At 40.8% G+C, this 19,346-nt stretch overlaps 2 protein-coding genes across 2 annotated transcripts in view; one reads left to right on the top strand and one right to left on the bottom strand.

Annotated features, from left to right (window-relative positions):
• The window catches only part of CNIH4 (cornichon family AMPA receptor auxiliary protein 4), a 25,933-nt gene extending 21,949 nt beyond the window's left edge, over positions 1–3,984 (top strand). The window contains exon 5 of the mRNA XM_058021597.1: positions 1,528–3,984. Within this exon, the coding sequence (XP_057877580.1) occupies positions 1,528–1,552 (25 nt within the window). The 3' untranslated portion in view covers positions 1,553–3,984. The remainder of the gene's footprint in view (positions 1–1,527) is intronic.
• The window catches only part of WDR26 (WD repeat domain 26), a 27,891-nt gene extending 8,545 nt beyond the window's left edge, over positions 1–19,346 (bottom strand). Inside the window, exons 1-8 of the mRNA XM_058021594.1 lie at positions 18,714–19,346; positions 17,111–17,210; positions 16,938–16,994; positions 10,378–10,514; positions 9,694–9,791; positions 8,729–8,885; positions 3,992–4,130; positions 396–536 (exon numbers count right to left, since the gene is read on the bottom strand). Of these exons, the coding sequence (XP_057877577.1) occupies positions 396–536; positions 3,992–4,130; positions 8,729–8,885; positions 9,694–9,791; positions 10,378–10,514; positions 16,938–16,994; positions 17,111–17,210; positions 18,714–19,066 (1,182 nt within the window). The 5' untranslated portion in view covers positions 19,067–19,346. The remainder of the gene's footprint in view (positions 1–395; positions 537–3,991; positions 4,131–8,728; positions 8,886–9,693; positions 9,792–10,377; positions 10,515–16,937; positions 16,995–17,110; positions 17,211–18,713) is intronic.

Here is a 19,346-nt window from a genome sequence, read left to right as displayed (position 1 = left end):
TCCTACTTGTTAAAATCATCAATGATCAACTGATACTTCTGCCCTCTGCTTCTCTTGATTCATTTGCTGCCCTTCTCTTCAGGAGCTCTCTCACGTCCTATGCATTTATGCCATCCCTTCTCAGAAATGATAGTAACCACCCACACAAGAATTGCTGCACAATCCCAGACACTTCGATTTGAACTCCAATTTCAGTTCTGTCCAAAGTGAAAAGAGCATTTGCAGGCTGCCATAATTATTTTTTCAAATTGAGAGGAGGGCAGCAAGACCAGCATCTCTTCTTTACACTCCCACCTCGGCACAAGCCTGCAGCGATTCCTTCTTTCAGGAAGGGATTCAGATATTGAAACAAAAGCAGCACAAAGTTTTCTTTTTCACACTTAGCCAGCACTTACTTGTACATTCCAGAGCCAAAGCTCAGAGCAATCATCTGGGCCACAGGCAACAAGGTAGTTGTCATCTGGACTCCAGGCAATGTAGGAGACGCCGTACGCGTGACCCTCTAACGTCTTAAGGAGTTTTAGCTGGTGAGTGTCCTGGAACAGGAGAGGTGTTCTTGAGACATTGCAAATCAACTCCCACCACATTTCACACTTCCACAGCATCCATCTACAGCATGAGAGCTTTGAGAGTTTACAGGGCCAGAAAATGAAAGCTCCTAACATCAACCTTCAAAACAAGAACACTCAGAGGTATTTTTGTTCCAATGTTCTGTGATTCTGAACATAAAACTCAAGAAATGCCACTGAGTACAAAGTTTTATATTACATTACACTTGCATTAGTACAGAAGATTTCTGCAGAGTCAAGTTTTTCTACATCTACTGAAATATGAAATTACTATCATCTGTATTTAACAGAATTAAGTTACTTTCTTAAAACTAAAGACATGTTGGAAACCTGTTCTGGTTAAACAGAGAACCAAACCCTCCACAGCTGCTGACAAGGGAAAACCTTGAAGTGAATTTTTATAAACTTGCATGTATCTTGTGTGTGCTTCTCAAGGAAGGAGATTTACAGAAAGATATTTTTAAAATCTTCCTTGAGAGGTGTTCTTATTTCAGAAGCATTGCCTACAGCAAGCTGTTTTCTGCCAGATTTAGTGAATGAAGCATACTTGGCACATGCAGCCTCTTGTATCATCTCTATATTACAACTGTTTTACTGCTGCCTCATCAGAGGAACTTGACTTTTCAAGAAGCTTGTAAAAATAAATAGTACAGCTAGATACTGTGAAACAACCACACACTGGCTTCCTAAATACAGAAACATGCTTCAGTACAGTATTAGCACTGATTCTTGGGAACAGCAGATACACAAGTAGAACAGAGCTTGTTAAAATGCTGACAATAATTATTTGAAGCCTCTTGGAAAGGGCAATCAAGTTGTCCTCCCTCTACCCACCCTCCCCTGTTTTTTTCCATGCATGGCAGATGCTTATATCTCCACAATTTTTTTCAGAAAGCGTGACTAATTTGAAATTCTAGCTTGATTTCTCTAATTGTCCCTTCTCTCTTTTTTTTTTCAGTATTAATCAACAGAGCACTTCTTGACTCTGAAGAGAAAGACCAGAGGAAGAGTGACACACAGGATTGTTTCCTGGGATCAGCTCTGAGGGATTTGGTGACTCTCAGCCAGCCTGCAGCACTGGGAGTTCTGCTGGCTAGAAAATGTAAATTCCTCAAAAGAAAGTGAGCTAAAAATAATCTTCAGAGTGCAGAGAAAGAGGGGCAAACAAATGGACCTCCTCAAGACCCCTTTTCCATTCTTATAATTATTCCTAGACTGCATTAGACCCTGCTGTGTCTGTAGCTAAAGTGATTTTCAAGGAAATTGAGTCATGTCTGACATCATCTCACATCCTGGAGCTTGTCTAGAACAGCCACATTTTTTTACAACAGGATTAAAGTAGCGTGTTTGAAACTCATGAGGAACAAGGTACATAAGATATTCCTCTTCTAATGATAGCGCTCTGGTGCTGTTACTATCTTCCATACTGCTCTCATACTTCCCCCCCAAATACCATAAAGCTGCTATACCATGCTGTAAAACAGCAGGCAGTGGTATTTCAGGCAAATATCTCCAAATGTAGTCAACCTGCCTCCCACCCACCACCAAAAGAAATCTCAGCACTTCTATCCCTTACATACAGATTCCAAATTTTGGTTGTGTATGACAAGCAACTATTCAGGCATCAACTCGAGTCTGCAGTAGCTGAGCTCCTTGGCTGAAACACCAAAAAGCTGTCAACAGTTTTCAGAAAATGCAGAAGGGATTTTTTTAAGGAGCCTGTTAAAGGAGAACTCTTAACAAAGATGCATGTGAGACAAGGTGATGCACAGTGTGCTCATCCTTTGTGCTCCACAGAGGTTCTGCCAAACTTCCTGACAGTCAAACAATGCAGCCCACACAAACCCAGTCAGCTCAAGACACTATTTAGTGCTGCTGAGCCTCCTTAGAACTGTGAAATTAGCAATGGAAACGACAACAGAAGCATAGGCTAAGACAGTCTAGACGTGGCTGGGTCTGAGAAAACAGTAAGAAATTCAAGGTATGAAATAAGAAAACACATTAGAAAATTCAAGATACGAAAGTAAGAAACTAATAGGACACTAATGTGTCCTTACACTTCAAGAGAGACAATGAAGAAAGAAAGGGAGAAATGAAGGATTCTCCCACACGTTAAGTGTGTGTGGAAAAATCAAACACTGTTCATTTAAAACAGGGCTCTCCCACCACTTGCCCAGACATTGCTGGATGTTTGTTTCCATGTAGTTTATGCAAACAGATTAGAATAATTCTGTATACTTAAAGCCTTGACAATCACATTAAATTTATGAGTCAGAAGACCTTGTCAACTGCTATAGGAAATGTGAGAAGCATGTTCTGGCAAATAGGAATCACTTGATGTGGCCTAATGCTATTTAAGTATCCACCTGCTTGAAAGCATTGCAATTTTTTAAAAGCACCCAAAAAAGGAGACAAACCAATAAAACACTACAAAACCACTTTCCCACCAACTATTTTTAAGAGATTTTTATTCTTTGGCAGCTCTTGGTCAAAAGGCTTAGTCTAAACACTCACAAAACATTTATGTGGTTTTACTAAAGGCAGCTATTAGCTAACAATTCACTTTAAGATGTTCTAATCAAGATGTTTGGTATTAAAACCCATCAATATAGAAGGAAGATGCGCATCTACAGTCAATTGATAAGTTAACAGCAAAAAATGTTTGATCCTTAATTCACCTAAATTACTCCAAGAAAAAACCAAACCAAACAAAACCAACAAACAAAACCCAGATAATTTCCAAACTAAATAACAGAAGTCAGCTTTGCTGCTATGCAGCTCTTGGCTCAGAGGAAGACAAACCACAGCAGTCTCATGCCTGAAAAAGCCATGGTGCCTGCTTTAATTCTGGGGCTACATAACATTTATGCACATGGAAGAGGGTTTTCAAGTCCACCCATCATTTTAACAGGAAAAAGGACTTAGATTATATGGCTTCCCAACCTGAAGTGAAAAAAAACTCAGATTCAAACCCCACTGAATACCAGTATGGAACTGCAGAAACCTTTCATTTTCCACCTCACACACCAGACTGCAGCAGCGTGGTTAAAAAACCATAAGGATCTTATTTCTGATAGAGTTTCACAAACATTAGCAACTTCAAATGCTGTGTGTGTATGTTCAAGTTTATTCCCAGTCTTCAATTATTATGAAATATATGGACATACTTTCATAATCACTTCTACAAGTCAAAACAGGCTTAGATTCATCAATCAACCTCTTTATTTATGTACCAATAGATATGAGCAGGAAAGATGTATGAAATATCCTATTGCTATGAGATTTACAAGACTCCCATCCCAGGGAATGGGATGTAACAGGGCTACAGTACATGTCAGCCTGTCCTACAAAAATCACACCATCCTAGCAGGAGAAAGCTGAAAGGAAAGGGCAAGACAAGTTCATTCCATTTTCACACTTACTGGATCAACCTGCCATATAATAACAGTTGTGTCCTTAGATCCTGTTGCTAATTTCGTGCCGTCGTTGGAGAATTTGCAGAACCACACTTCGTTACAGTGCTCCGTTAGGATCTGCTGGGTATAGCAGGGGAACTGTTTCCTGGCAAAACAAAGGGAAAAGGCACACATTAACAAGAAAGCTGTAAGATTTAAAAAATTTTTTTTAAGTTTTAAGCTATTAAAAAAACCCAGTCAAACAAAAATCTTATTTAAGTGCAAGGCCAAACACCTTAGAAACCCCCTCGATTAACAGCTGCTTCAAGTAAGAAGAGAATGAAGTGTCTCACCTGGCAACAAGCTCACACCATTAAGTCATCATAATTAACCACAAGAACACAGAACTGTTCTTATTTCACCTTAAGTCATCATAACTAACCATAAGAACACAGAACTGTTCTTATTTCACCTACATAATCTGTTATTCTTTCATGTAACTTGGAATTAAACTGACCTCATCAGGAGTGTAATAGTTTATTATAATATTTTCTACTGTATAGAAAAATACTATAGCATATGTCTCTTTGAACCATAGGTGCAGTGTTTTTACTCATGAGGTTTTTGTAGGTATCTAACTCAGTTATATCTTGCTAAGAAATGATTCTTACACAGAACTTCCTTTTCTTGAATGCGACCTTGCAATAAACTAGATGTTTCTCTGCCTTTGTTTTGTCATTTTTCACCTTTGCAGAGTACCAAATACAATATCTAAGCATAACTAGCAAGATACCATTGAGCTTTCAGCTTGAACATTCTCCCTCACAAAATCTAAACTATTTTGTAAAAATGCTGAGTTTATCAAGCAAAATATTACATGATAAACTACTGAAGAAGACTGAAACATTCCTCGAGAGCCAATATTTAATATTCTAGTTACACACCAAAAAAAAGCTAACAGTCAAATTATTAAGTTAGGTGAGAACTGGAGACAAGTTTTATTTGATTTAAATCTTGCCTACAAGCTCTCAAACAAGAATTTCAGATCTAAGATAAAATAAATGTAGGCTTTTACAGCAGATGTCTTTATTTTGAAATAATACTGCAGGAGGTACAAGTTCATTGTTCAGATGCACTAAAAGACAATCTCTAACCACAGACACATTTTCTTCACCTGCAGAGATGCTGAAGGGGTTTGGTCTTAGGCTGAGTTTTTACAGCACCCAGTGCAACACAACTCTGATGGGACACAGTGACACTAAGGGAATGATGGTGCCCTTAAATGTACAGTTGTATTTACCACTGCAGATAAACCAGCTCAAAAAAAAAATCAATCAAAAAACAAAACCACATCACAACCCACCCACCAAAAGTTAAACAACGCCCCTCCCCTCAATTAATTTAAGCAGAAAACTTACTTCCTTCCCATTAATGTTTACAAATACAGTTTGGTTGCAGTCAGGCTGATAGACACCTAACAAACTACCTCTTCTCTGAAGCTGGAAAAAGTTCTGCTTCACACTGTCTGTATCCCCTCAGTACATTTTCTTTTATTAGAAGAGGCTTCCTAGTCTGTGCTCCAAGGCTATCAAGGAGCACTGAAGAACCATACAGTCTCATTTCCACTCTTATGGTAGAGAAGGGTAAAATGTACATATATAAATATATATATATGGCTTTCTTGGGTATGTCTATACTTATTTGTTTGCAGAGAAACACAAGTGTGCTCTGCTCCTGCTTTCAGCTGAGTAGGAATGCCTGGTTGCCCCTGGAAGAACACTAAACCCAAAGTAAAAAAAGCCCCACCCATGAAGGAAGATTTTGTTTCCCTTCAAGTCTAGAATGAAGCAGGCAAGCCCTCACACAGAGATGTGCACCTACAGGAGCAGTGTTTCATTATTATTTAGCCATATTGTTATAAATTAATGTTTTTGCTCTGAACAGCAACTTCCCCTAGGAGGTGAGGCTGCATCCATAATTCACACAAAGTACAAGGGGCATGCTGTGTCCCAGGAAAGTCTTTTCAGCACATTTCATTTCAAAATAATACTCTGTGGAACAACAGCTCTTCCATCTTAAAGCTTAAGACAAGCAGCCAAAGTTTTGCAGACATGAAAATCAAGCAGGATAATGCTGGAGCACACCATTTTCATAGCAAGATACTTTTAGTTCCTAAAGGGGGTGACACAGTTATTAGGGCTGCTGCAGACACATCCCAATACTGAATTTCACTGCTCACAACCCAGCTGGACCAGAGTGCTCCCACAAAAAGTCATCCTCACTTTACTAGTGAAACAGAACTCAGCAAGTTTGACTCACAGACAGCAAAGCCACATTAAATAACCTGGCTGTGGAAGGAAATAGCAGCAGTCTTGAAACAAGAAACCAGAACCAGTTGTCTTAACAGCTTCTGGTTTTGGTAATTAGATATTACTGAAGCTCAAAGGTTTTTCTTGATCTTTTTTGAAGTGCTTCATTACAAATTGTTCTGTTCAGCACAAAACACCTGAATTATGTCATTTACTTACTGAGATAAAGTATCTAATAACTTTACTGTTGTTGTATTTACACAAGTTCAAAACTATAGAATAAAACAAATAGCTACCTTTTTATTCCTTGTACATACAATGAAAGATTTATTCCTCAACAAAGAAAACAAAAAGGGCAAATGAACAAAAAGCCCCAACACACTCAACTAGGCTGAAGGTTCTCAAAACCAAAAATCATCATCCCCAAGAGCATCAATTCTCTGCTATCAAAATCTCTGAAATCCTTCACCTTCACTCCCAGTAGTGCCTCACTCATATCTCCCACTCTTATCAAGTGAGTTTTAGAGTTAAAAATCATTTTGCTTGTCAGTGCAATTCAAGCATGCTTAACCAAAATATTGCCATAAGTCCAAAAGGGATTAGTTCCAACTAAAAAAAGGGAAACTTATCAGTGTTCCATCAATTAAGTAGCACAGGACTTGAACTGTCTAAGCTTTTAGACTGTTACTTCTGACACCTTCATCAAAATTTGGCTTCTGCTGCCTAACTCACCTCACTATGCCCAAGAATGGCAGCAGTACAGCACACCACAAACTGGAGCAGACCCCTGCAACAGGCAGCTATAATAGGATTAGGACAGAATGGAAGCTTTTAAGTGGGTTTTTGGGTATCTTTTTGGTTGAGATTCCTGTTTTTACAGCAGCCATGAGTATCTATGCATGTACACAGCATATATGCAAATTCAGGAAGTATTACTTTAGCCAAAAAAAAAAGGAACCAACAAAGCAAAAGCCCAAACTTCTATGTCAGCAAATAGATTAAGGTGGGGGAAATTCAAACTCAGGTTTGTTGCATATGGTGCCTTTTCTACCTGGCTCTCTGGAGCCTGGCTTCAGTAAATCAAGCTCTTCACAGTGATCTGGAATGCTCCTTGGGATTTGATAAGTAGTATCAAATCTGTTGCACAACTGCCAATACTACTAGTGGACTTGTTTAAAGGTTAAATCTCTTCTAGGTAGTCTGATTTGAAGACTCACTTCTGAAGGAGGGAAACCACAATACCAGCACACGATCATTTCCAATAGCTCTTAAAATGGGTAACATTCAAATGTCTGCACACACATCTACAACTGCTGAAACAATGCAATGCAGTAAAATTGTAAGCTAAAAGACTACTTGAATATCTAAAGTGCCAAAGACAGTAATTTTCAAAGCTTAAGATGGCTACAGCAAAGTACTGTGGAAGTCTGCATCTTTAAAAACTGACTCCAAGTAACCCAAGAATGCAAGTCAGAGCAGCTGAGTTCAGAAAATTTCTATAAGCAAGTTTATCAGTTTTCAATTAACTTCCTCAGAGGAGCTAACCTTAACTGAAAACAATTCCCCTGCAAGCCCAAGTGTTAGCCTGTTATATGGACAAATTTATAAGGATAACCCATACAGCCCTTATTGCCTTAATCCACCATGCACAGCACAGCAGTTTTCCATAAAAGCTACACTGAGTTTTGGGTCTTTAGCCAAGTTTTGCTGGATGAGGAAAAACTGCTCAAGTCAGCCATTTGTTAAAAACAAACACCTTCCTGTTTCATGTCTATTAAGAGTATTGCATTTTGAAAGTTCAGAAGCAGCCTCCATTTTGTCACCAAAAAAAAATTATCCAGACAGTCTAAAGAGCCAATACAAAGGTATAAGAGACACTCAATCCTTTCTACCTTACATATCTATGAAAAAATAGTTCTTTTTGTTATTCATGTTATATATTATGTAACTCAGGAAAATCTACATTTCTCCTCTGTCTTAACCTTTGTGCCTAAATGCACCCGTGTCCACTCAAAGTTACAGCTGAAAGTTGAGTTCATAGAACCATGCTTCAGCAGGCTTTCTACATTCCAGTACCCTTGGAGACAGTCTGGGTAAGCAACACACCACTGAATCTCCAGTGGAAAAACACAGCAATCCTGTGTTGATGAACAAATAGACTGGAAACAAGTGGCTATGGATTAGCATAGCAGCATCCTCTTTTTACACCAATCTGATTAAAATTTTTAACCTTCAGTCTGATCCCATTACCCCACATCCAGCTACCAAAATCTCCCCTCCACACCTCCTTTACTCCTCACCTCCACCGCTCATTTAGCAAAACAGGATTTTACTGCTTTTTCCCAGTAAAATCCTGTTAAACCAGCTCAGAGCAGCCCTCACATCTCTGACCATCAGATTACTTTAAAAGATCAATGAAAGATTGCTCATCTCAGGAGTCAGGAGGGTTCCTTACCTACTACAAACGTGATCTATTAGCAGCGAGACAGAGTCGAGGTTGCTGTCGAGTTTGGTGTTGTGATAGAGGCACCGGTCCCGTTGCAGTTCCACAGCCTGGCGCAGCAGGTTCTGTAAACGCCTCGGAGGAAGCATCACTGATGGGGGCAGGTAGGCTTCAGGGGAGTTAGGGAGAAAAAATAAACAAGTGAAGAAAAAAAGACTCCTCAAATGCAAGTTACAAGTAAGAGCGTACTTTGATTTGAGTGGTTTTGGAAGAGATCTGAGTAAATAATAGCACGCAGCTTGTTGAGTTTGAATGTACAGATATACACCTGGAATTAGAAGCATGAACTTCTGGGAAGCAGAGCTGTATACAAGGTGTTTGTTGTTCTAGAGTGCACTGTCCTGGCCAACAAGCACCATTTACACAAACTAACTCAAAACTCAGTATTTTACAAGATCTACAATATTGCATAACAACACCATCAGCTGGGTTCCTTTAGGGAATTCTCTATCAGCACTATGAAAATAAAGAATACCGTGGGTTTTATAACTCTGGTCCAGAGTACTACAACAGCCACAAGAGAGAGGAGAAACCATAATTCAGAGCAAAGTATGAGACCACTATCAACCAGCACCAGTATCACTACAGGTGATAGGTCACACTTAGTTTCCACCACACACTGTGGCTGGCATTTATAACACACACATCCCTCCCTAAACCACATTTAATCACCAAGGTATATCACTACTGCATGCAGCAGAGCTAAGGAGTAACAATTCTTATTGCAAACAGTTTGTCAGAGACAGCAAAAGCTAAAGTACAGAAGACCAAAGGGTAAAGGCACCTAAAGGTATCCCCATGAACCAAGAAATACAAAAATGCAACCAACCAACCCCCACAATCAGTTCCCTGGGATGAGTAAGTTATACTGGATTTAACAGAGATGAGAAGAAATTCTAAACACTAGAACATCTTACTCTGGAGTTTGTCCAAAAGTTTAGATCTGGAAGCTGTTCCTTTCCCTTCCCACTCTGCTTTTGCACGCAAGTCCTCTGCATGGCTACACATCAGGTACCTGTTTCAAAAGGGCACATACACCAACAGACCAAGTCTTTTTGGAATCATTCTTTTCACTTTTAAGCATGATACAGTACAGATAATAACATTTTTAATGAACTGGGAACAGGTAAGTTGAGCTTGAGACCAACAGGGAAAAAGGCAGGGAACTATTTCACACAAACACACGTCTTCTGAACATATGTCTGCAAACTGCCCATACAAAAAGAAAACAAAAAGCACAAGCAATTTTAGGATGGTAGAATTGTCTTATTTTCATCTAAGAACAAACCAGATTATATTCAATTAAGTTTTAAGGTAACTGGCTAATAATTCTCAAGATCAGAAAATCATACATATGTATTAATTTGGGTTCTAGTAGTACTAGAGTAAATCATCATCAGGTTGTTTTCAAGCATCTGAAACAAAACACTGTCTACTGAACAGCATTCTTTACTCAGCATTTTATCACATCTCAGTACAGCTTATTATCCACCAGGATAGCAGCTTTAATACAGCTTGAGTCTTCACAACAACAGTTATCTAAAGCTACAGAATTCCTTAAAGAACATCTCTGCAAGAGCTCTCAAAGTGCAAACACTTACCCACTGAGGACATGAATGCGTTCTGTGTTATATTTCAGAGGCGTCAGTTCACAGCGTAGAACCTGAAGTGCCTCCAGGACCTTGCCGTCCTCCAGGTATTCCAGGTACTTCTGCTGCAGCAGCAAAAACTTCATCCTCTGACATGACAGAAAGCAGCAGTCAGGGGAAAAAGGTTGACTGAAGTTTCAGAAAACGTTTGAGCCTAAACAGAACAGTAGAAACCATTCTACTATGCCCTTCAGAAAGACAGCTCTAAGTAATGTTTCATTACTCAATTTCTTTTGTTGGCTTTTCAACAACATTGCAGCAATTAAGCTATCCATGAATTTCTTCCCTGCCTGATGGGGCTCCAAGTAGTTCCTATATCATTCCTCAGATCTCCCCTGCAACTGTTCCCATTTTTACCTGCTCTCTCTTTAGTCATCACCCTTCAAACCTGGCATTACTCAGGTTTTCCAGTGAAACATTCTATCAAGAAAAGGGCCCCAAATCAGCAATTCTCATATTTCAGACTGCATGACAGCACAGAACACAACAGGGCAACTCATCAAGTTCTCACACTGCTTACATAGGTGTTGACATAAATTGTTTGCATAGCTCCATAACATATAACAGTAACAAACTGACACTGCCTGAGGTTTTGGGGTTTTTTTGTAGTTCCATGTTTACTTGTTTTCCTTGGGTATTGTTTTCAGGATTACAGAAAAAAAACAGTTTCCTATATTTAGGAGTCACTTCAACACACTGAATTAAGTGCTGTTATTTCATAGTGTTACTTTCACAGTTTTTGGTTGTTTTCTTAAAAAAAAAAAAAAATCAAGCCTGTTATTCTAACAAATATCTGTGGGTAAAAAAAACCTTAAAAATAGGCATTAAATTACTATATTAAAATTTTTAATAGTAATTTAGTACAAACATAGTTTGGTTGTTTCTGGATGAAATAAAGTATTTTGTGTTTGTACACATTCTTTACTGCTAGCAGAAATGACAGGTTTAGTCCACAAAACTCACCAGGTTGAAGAGGAAAATGAGGAAAACCTTCATGCTTAGACAAACTGGTAAGACATAGGCTGGAGATAAAGTGCAACAAACTACATTTGCTTTCCTAAAGAACACACCACCAGTTCAATCACCAGTTTCCTCTGCTTTCATCAGACCTCAGGCACCTCACTATTTTCATGCTCATATTTGGTCAATGTTTACTTAGTTTCAAACACACTGCCAGCCTCCTTAAGTAGAGGGATAATTGGGAAGTTTAAGATGTTCCTGTTCTATTAAAGCTCGCATGAAAGTTTAAGGCTCACTAGATGTTAAATTCAAAGTTAAAACATTAAGCATTTTCATTTCCAGACACACTCAGCTCTTCAAAAGAATGAAGTTTCCACATACAGTGCTATTAACTTACCACACAGCTTTGTGAAGCATAAAACATGACACAGTAAAGATGATTTATGTTCAAACTTGTCTGCAGTGCTCTGCTGTCCTGTATCTGACAGGCAAACCTGTATTGCACTCCCAATCCAGCTCTTTAGTTTATTTGAATTTGGAATTATTAGACCATTTCTGTACAGTTCTTCCAGGTGAGACAACTTTTTTCAGTGTTCTGACATGTGAAAAACCAAATGAAAGATATCCCAATTATTTACAAGCCCAGTGGTTGCTCCATGCAGCAGGCCAGCAGACCCCACGCTGTTTGCTTATACAGCAGCAGCAGGAGGGATGAGAACTTCCTCCACCAGCTGTGCACAAGCTCTCCAGGATACAAGAAATGCCCAGGTGGCAGACACACTCTATATTTCACTGCTTTTGGTCACCTCACACTGATGATCACCACCAGATCAAAAACAGGCTGATATTTATTAGTAATAAAAACTGTAATCTCTCCCTATCTTCCTTCTCCATCCGCTGCATATGATATTTAATTTATATTTCCATTAAATGTGATAACCTACCTTTTCTCCCTCCTTACTTTCAGGACTTGGAACATTAATTTCGTTTTGTTAGAGGAAAAAGTAAAAAGAGCAGAAAAATCCTATAATGTGGGTTTTACAACATCAGTCTCAGCAATTCCATGAAAGCATTACAGAAATACCACACAGAATGCTGTTGCCAAAGAGTTGTAATTTCAGTTCTAGGCTAGAAAGTATGGCTTAAAAAAAAGAGGTCATCAGTGCCATGTGTGACTTAGGCACATTAGGAATATAAAGGCCCCCAGAAAAACAAAGTATTATACATTTCATGCAGCAATCTAGTTTTCCCATAATGGAGAATTAGAATAAGAGATAAGCAACTTGAAATAGTAACTTATCGACAGCAGAGGGCAGGGACTAAAGTCTTGATGGGGAAATTAAATTGAATTACTAAGCTATTTTGATAACTGCTCCAAAACTTGCCCTACAGCATACTCAAACAATGGCATGAATTTCCTTGAGGCAAGAGTCACACTCCAGTAATATTACATTGCAGGTTATTTTTTAACATTGAGACACTCATTGTCTCCTACTTCTTATTTCTGTGCAATTACTGACTTTGCTGGCAAATAACTTTCTCTCAACTCCTTTAGACTCCCCTAATAGCACTTCTAATTTCTTCCAACACCACCTTCTACAAAATCCAAGACCATTTTTGGTACATCATCTCTTTTAGAGCCCAAACAACCTCTTCTAGAAGGAATGAGAACTCTAAAATATAGCAAAAGCACAAACTCTGCTGATTAAGTATCTTATTCTTTCTCCATTTGTTTTTTAGGTGCCTTACAAAGAAGGGAAATCAAAATGACCATAATGAAAACCATACCAAAGTAACACAAGTGCCTGGCATTTGTTATCATCTCAGTGTTTGCAAAGGAAATTCAGCATCATTACACTCATGACTGCTGAACAATTTAAAGTTCAGACACCACCACTGCTTAGCTTATAGCCAAGATTCCTCACCCTGATGGACCCCTGGAAAAGTCCAATCCAAGTGTCAGCACTGCAGTTCTGCCTGGTTTTGTTCAGTTATACCTCACCCTGTCTCTCACCTCTACAGAAAGGATGAAGATAAACTGCATTATTTGTTGTTTCTACAAGCTATTTTTTAAGTGTAAATTGAACTCTGATTACCCTGGGGCAGAACTAAGAGTTAACAGATTTACAGGATTTTGTTTGTTTGTTTCAATGCATGCACTACTAGCATTTTTCTTTCTTCAAACTACAGCCTTGGATTACTAACATGAGTGCTTAGTACTGTACTCCTTCCTTGTCCTGTTAGTAGGAAAGCTCCTTCCAGAACCCTAAATTCTAGGAAGTCTGGCAGGTACCATAACTCACCATCACCACATACCCAAAGGTGAAAACCTCAGCAAACAAAGCTGTGAAAGGAACAGGACAAACATACTGCCACAGGAAAGAAATTGGGCCATTCTGATCAGTAACTGTAAGCAGCAGTGAATCTTCAGAAGTTTAACAAACAAAATACAAAATAAACTAATTTTATGTCTAGATTTTGGTGTTATTTTCAACCTGTGTATCTTAACAAGCTCCACAAGAGTTTTACTAATGTACTAGGAGTCACAAGTAAGTAAACATTGCTGTAAGAACTGCTCTTTGAAATTAAATAGGTAACTAAAATACATGGTGAAATTATCAGCAGATGTTTCAAAACAAACTCAACACAGTAGCCATCTCTACTTACAGCCTGCAGAACTAAGATCTCAGTTTTCTTTTTCCTGTAGTCTTTTACTGTGATAGTTTTTACAAAACACTGATGAAAGCACTATAAAACAATCCAAAACTTAAATGCCCTGATATGTAAAGGGAAGAAAACATTGTGCTCTACACAATTCAGCAAGGAATTTAATGAGGCTTCCACCACACAGGGAGTAATTAACTCCAGTAGGGAACTGCCCTTAATGCTGGTAGCAAGAGGGACACCATGCAGGCAGGTGGAGCACTTGACTCAAATGATAATATTTAACTCACTTTTTAGATTGTGTTGCCTGCTGCAGGCTGTATACCTCTGGAATAAGTAAAGAGAACAATCTGAAGGTATTTTCTAGATGACAGAGGAATAATCCCAAAGTTTCTTCCTAGGTGCAACTAAGTACCCAAGACAGATATCATCATATGCTTGAGTAGCCCCAAAGTAAGTAAAACCTCAGGCTGGCTTGAAGTTGGTGTATTCTAACTGTTGCTGAAGGAAAAACATCATGCTTAATTATAAAGTTTTCCTACAGATTTTCTAAGAGAGCTGTATCTGATATGCTGGAAAAGCAAACATGACTAATCACATACTGTACAGCCCTCAGCTGTGTTAACACAAATAGAAACAGCAAACTGTCCTGTGCTGCCACACCCTCCTCCCCCCATACCAACACACTGCATCAAAGCTTGAAAAATTGACATCAGCCCCTTCATGTTTAGTGTTGTCACCCATAGAACTGAAAGCACTTTGCAAAAATCAGGAAATTAAATACAAACAGGATTTTGTGAATATATATGCATCTCCCTTCACTGACCAGACATTTCAAAACCAATCCTGGTTATTTTGTCCAGGTCATATTAACTGTAAGAAAAAAAACCAAAAAACAACAAACCCACCCAAACCACAAACCAAAAACAAACCACAGAACACACACCCTACTTAGTTAAATACTCCCTGTGTCATCTAAATTTTTAGGCACCCATTCTTCTTGTATGCACACATTTTTAAAACATCTAGTCACATAGTGTGAGTCACAAGTCAGAAAATTCAAAATCCAATTTTCTATTTTTAAAGAGCTACCTGCAGCAGCACCTTGTTTGGACATTTCCTGATCAAGACATTCATCACCCTCATTAGCTCTGACTTTTCTGCAGTGGGGAATACCTACAGAGCACAAAGCATCCCTCCTTACCTGTCATGACCTTTCTCTACCTTCCCAGCACTAACACCCGCCCACAACCTCAACCATGTGCACAAAAGCTGGACAGGGAGAGAGGAGGAGACTCCATACACACAAGCTCAACTTATCCTTGCAAATAATACTGTCTTGCACATGTAAGATATTCAAAACTGTTACCTGTTTTAAATTATATCAAGCTAATATAAAGGAGATCAGCTTTAAAAAGAAAACAGTTCATATTGGTTCAGGTACAGTTCAGTTTAAACCAAGTGTTTTTACTGCACCAAGCTTTATGGAATCAGTTAAGATATTAATATTAGAGAATGCTCTTGGAGCCCTTCAGAACAACAGAAGGAAAACATTCTTTTTCCTCAAACTGAGGTCTCCAAAGACTACAATGCTGAAAACTCAATTAAATCTCTTGACTCACCAACATGCAAAACATTTTAATACTACAGACAAACTTTGTAACTTCAGAAGTCAAAAACATGAGAGAATTTGTTTCCACTGACCATTCATATTCCAATATAGCAGTTCCATATTTCAGGCTACACAAACTCTTGAAAGCTGCATGCAAAATTCTCAACTCCTTCTGGTCTTTGACAAAAGCGAAAGTGAACTACTGGTCGGTCTAATTAAGAGGTGCTAAGCTTTGACCAAACCAACAGAACCAAATGTAAACTACTGTCAAGTACCCTCTGATGTTTTGTTAAACATCTGTTTTTCCTACTTCATTTCCTGTTCTCTCTTTCTCTCCCTCCCCCACCAGACAGGAAATTGTCTTGACAACAAATGAATCAGCTAGAAGTGGAACTAAGCAGCCATCAGCTGATTCCTCATTGTTTACAGTCACAGACACTTCAAAAAGCCTTGATACAGTTTGCTTCCTAAGTGACCATAGCTGTTGTAACTTCATCTCATTAAAATAAACGTTTTACAACAAAAGAACAAGCTCTTTGAAGAGCCAAGTGATGATTTATATCTTGAGATCCAAAAATCAAAACAAGAAACACTTTACTCAGAGCAACTGAAATCATAACAACACATATTGTAGTGTCAAGTCACAGGATACACCAACCTTCTATTTCTAGGTTTATCTTTTTTTAAAAAAAAAGCCACCCAAAGAGAAAAAGCTCTAAATAAAATCCCAAACAGCAATACAAATGCATTTGCTCTTTAAAAGCCATCTGGAAAAGCAACAGTATTGTTCATGGTCTATAGCAGCCTCTATATTCTTGTAATGTGTTATTACAATGCCAGCTCCACATCAGTATTAGTGCATTTTATTTCTAAACTTCTCTTCCCTCAAGAAAACCTAACTCCTATAAACACAGAGATTGTGAGAAGTACTTCAAGGTTGAAATTAGTATTCAACATAGGCAGTTTCTACAGAAACTGACCTATTTTAGGACTGTGACAGGATTTATATTTTATCAGTTAGGTATATTAAATAGAGTTTTAACATTCAGTACACCAAATCTTAGCCTCAATACTTTTGGGCTGCCTATCTCACATTCTACAACAGAATAAAAAAAAGTTCAGATTAGTATGACGTTTGAGATAGCATGCAAGCAGCTTAAAGTAAACAAAAAAAGAGAAAACAAGAACTATGGACAACCAACTCCATAGTGAAAGATTACACCACTACAATTAGTCCAACTACACAGCTCTGAAAGAGTTCAAGTGTGCCTCTTACCACAATTGCATGCGGAGAATGCACTAAGGCCTTAAGTTCATTCAGGTCGTTCTCAGCCTGCAGAAATCGGCAGAAGAGAAAAAAAATTATATAAGGAGGATGAATTTTGAATTGTCTCATAGATACTATAAATTTCAACAGTGGTTAATACAGTCCTATAAGCCCTACGTTACCTTATCCCATTCTCCTTCCATGACATGATTGCGGAATTTGGTAGCTGAAGGATGTTCTAAACGACATCCTGACTCTTGCATGAGGAGATCAACAGTCTGGCTGCAGGAGAGATACAGTGTAAAAAAACCCGACCAGTTTCACCCTCACAAATACACCGCCTGCTATGATAACAGTTTACCATAAAGTAATTTAATTAAACAAGAAAACGATGACCAGATTCAGATGCTTGTTCAAGAAGGTGATCTCAGTTGCCTGAGACATGTCAAAAGCTACCTCGACCTAAAGCAAGTTGTCAAGGAGCTTGAAAGCTTTGCTGAAGTACCATGGAGTATGTGACTTACCAGCCACCACAAACAGCCAGCCCTGCACAGAAGATAAACTTCATGAAGGAAGATACACTCTAGAAAGCTGTGAGCTACTGGCTGCCATCCCCTGCCCCCTCCCTACCTCCCCCCTAAAAGAACAAGGAGAGCTACAACATCTGGCACAGGCCTAATTTTTCCTTCTTCATCACTTCTTACAAGACTGGCTCCTTAAAAAAAAATAAACAAACTCAGGGACCTGTAGCCCTCCCCCTTTTATACTAAAAATAGCTTATTTACTGTGGTGTCATCTATGAACAGTCACGAGTTGTCTGCTGCTGTAAACTTGCCTCTTGTGTCAGAGGCAATTTATTTTATGGAATATGTTCTTTATAGCTGACCCATTCTGCAGTGTTTTGAAGACTTCTTTTGTGGCTACACAAGCACTTCGCAGGACTTCTCTACCTTCCTTCCAAAATGATGACATACTGGCTAGCTTTAGCTTTACTCACAAAGCACTATGATTAAACACTTTAAGACTTCCCCTATTCCACTGGGAAATTATTTTGTCTCTTCTGATTTTAAGGAAGGGCCAACATTCTCATTTCTTGTTTACAAGTAAGATTATTAGCAAAAGCACGTGTCCAGCACAAATCTACAGAGGCCTTCACCATTTAGAGGGCCAAAGGTTTCCAGAGCGAAGCCAATCGGCCTGCTTAAGTGGCAGTTTACTTTGTGTCGCTTCCTCCGAGCTGACAAGCCAAATCTTGGAGCTCATCTGCGAAAAGCCGCCCCCCCACGCCCAGCTGCGGGCTCCATTATGTTTACCAGATAACTTCTCCCCCACTAACACATTTGTATTGATCTACCCTTATCGGTGTGCAACCCGACTTCCATATTGCCATCCCTGGCAGGGGAAGCTCCTGTCCTGTCCCTTCGCTAGACACCGGCACGGGTTTGGCAAACACAGCTCCGGCTCCATTTTTCCGGGAGCGGGCCTGCCCCACCGCCAGGCACTGCTCTCCTCTCACCGGAGACCTCCGGGCTGCGACGGGGCAGCTTTGGCCACCAATCCCCCTCACCTCGAATCCCTTCCTCTCCCCTCCTCCCCGCTCCGGGCTGCCCATCCTCCACGGGGACCCCGCTCCGGACCCTCCCCGCGGACGGGGCGGAGGGCGGCGGGGCTGCCCCGGCCCCAGGGGGACCCTCCGCTCAGGGCGCCGCAGGAAACCAAGGGAGGAAGGAAGGAGCCCGTCCCCCGGCCCGGCCGCGCTGCCCCTCGCCCACCGCGGCCACTTACTTGAGCCCCAGCCCGTGGAGGTGCTGCCCGATCAGCCGGATCACGTCCTCGTCGGACTGCGAGAGCCGCTTCTTCTTCTTCAGGGCGCTGCCGCCGCCCCCCAGTTCGGCGGCGGCCGGGCCGGGCCCCCCGGCGGCGGGTACCCCGTTGTTGACGCCGAGCCCGCCGGGGCTGCCGCCGCCGGGGCCGCCGCTGTTGGCCGAGGGCAGCAGCCCGTTGGCGTGGGCCAGCTGGTCACCGGCGGCCGTGCCCGCCGAGGCCTCGCCGTTCTGGGCGCCCAGGCAGCCCAGCTCCGGGCCCTGCGGCGGCGGCTGCTGCTGCTGCTGGCCCCCTCCCGCCCCGTTGGCCTGCATGGCGCTGCTGGCGATGCCGCCGCTGCTGCTGCTGCTGCCTCTGAGCGGGGCGGCGGCGGGGGCGAGCCCGGCGGGCACCGAGGGGGACTGGGACGAGGTGAGGCCTGCTCTGCCCGCGGAAGCCCCGGGCTCTCCTGCTCCCTCCGCCGCCGCCGGGGAGGCCCGGGCTTTCTTCCGCGGGGGCGGGGAGGCTCCGCCGGTGTCCGAGTCGGAGGAGGAGGAAGCGGAGGCCAGAGTTTCCTCGCCGAGAGCGGCCGTGGTGGGAAGCCGGGGGGGCGAG

The sequence above is a fragment of the Melospiza georgiana genome, chromosome 3 (genome assembly GCF_028018845.1).
Source record: "Melospiza georgiana isolate bMelGeo1 chromosome 3, bMelGeo1.pri, whole genome shotgun sequence".
Lineage (NCBI taxonomy): Eukaryota > Metazoa > Chordata > Aves > Passeriformes > Passerellidae > Melospiza > Melospiza georgiana.
This window is presented reverse-complemented; position numbering and strand designations above follow the sequence as displayed.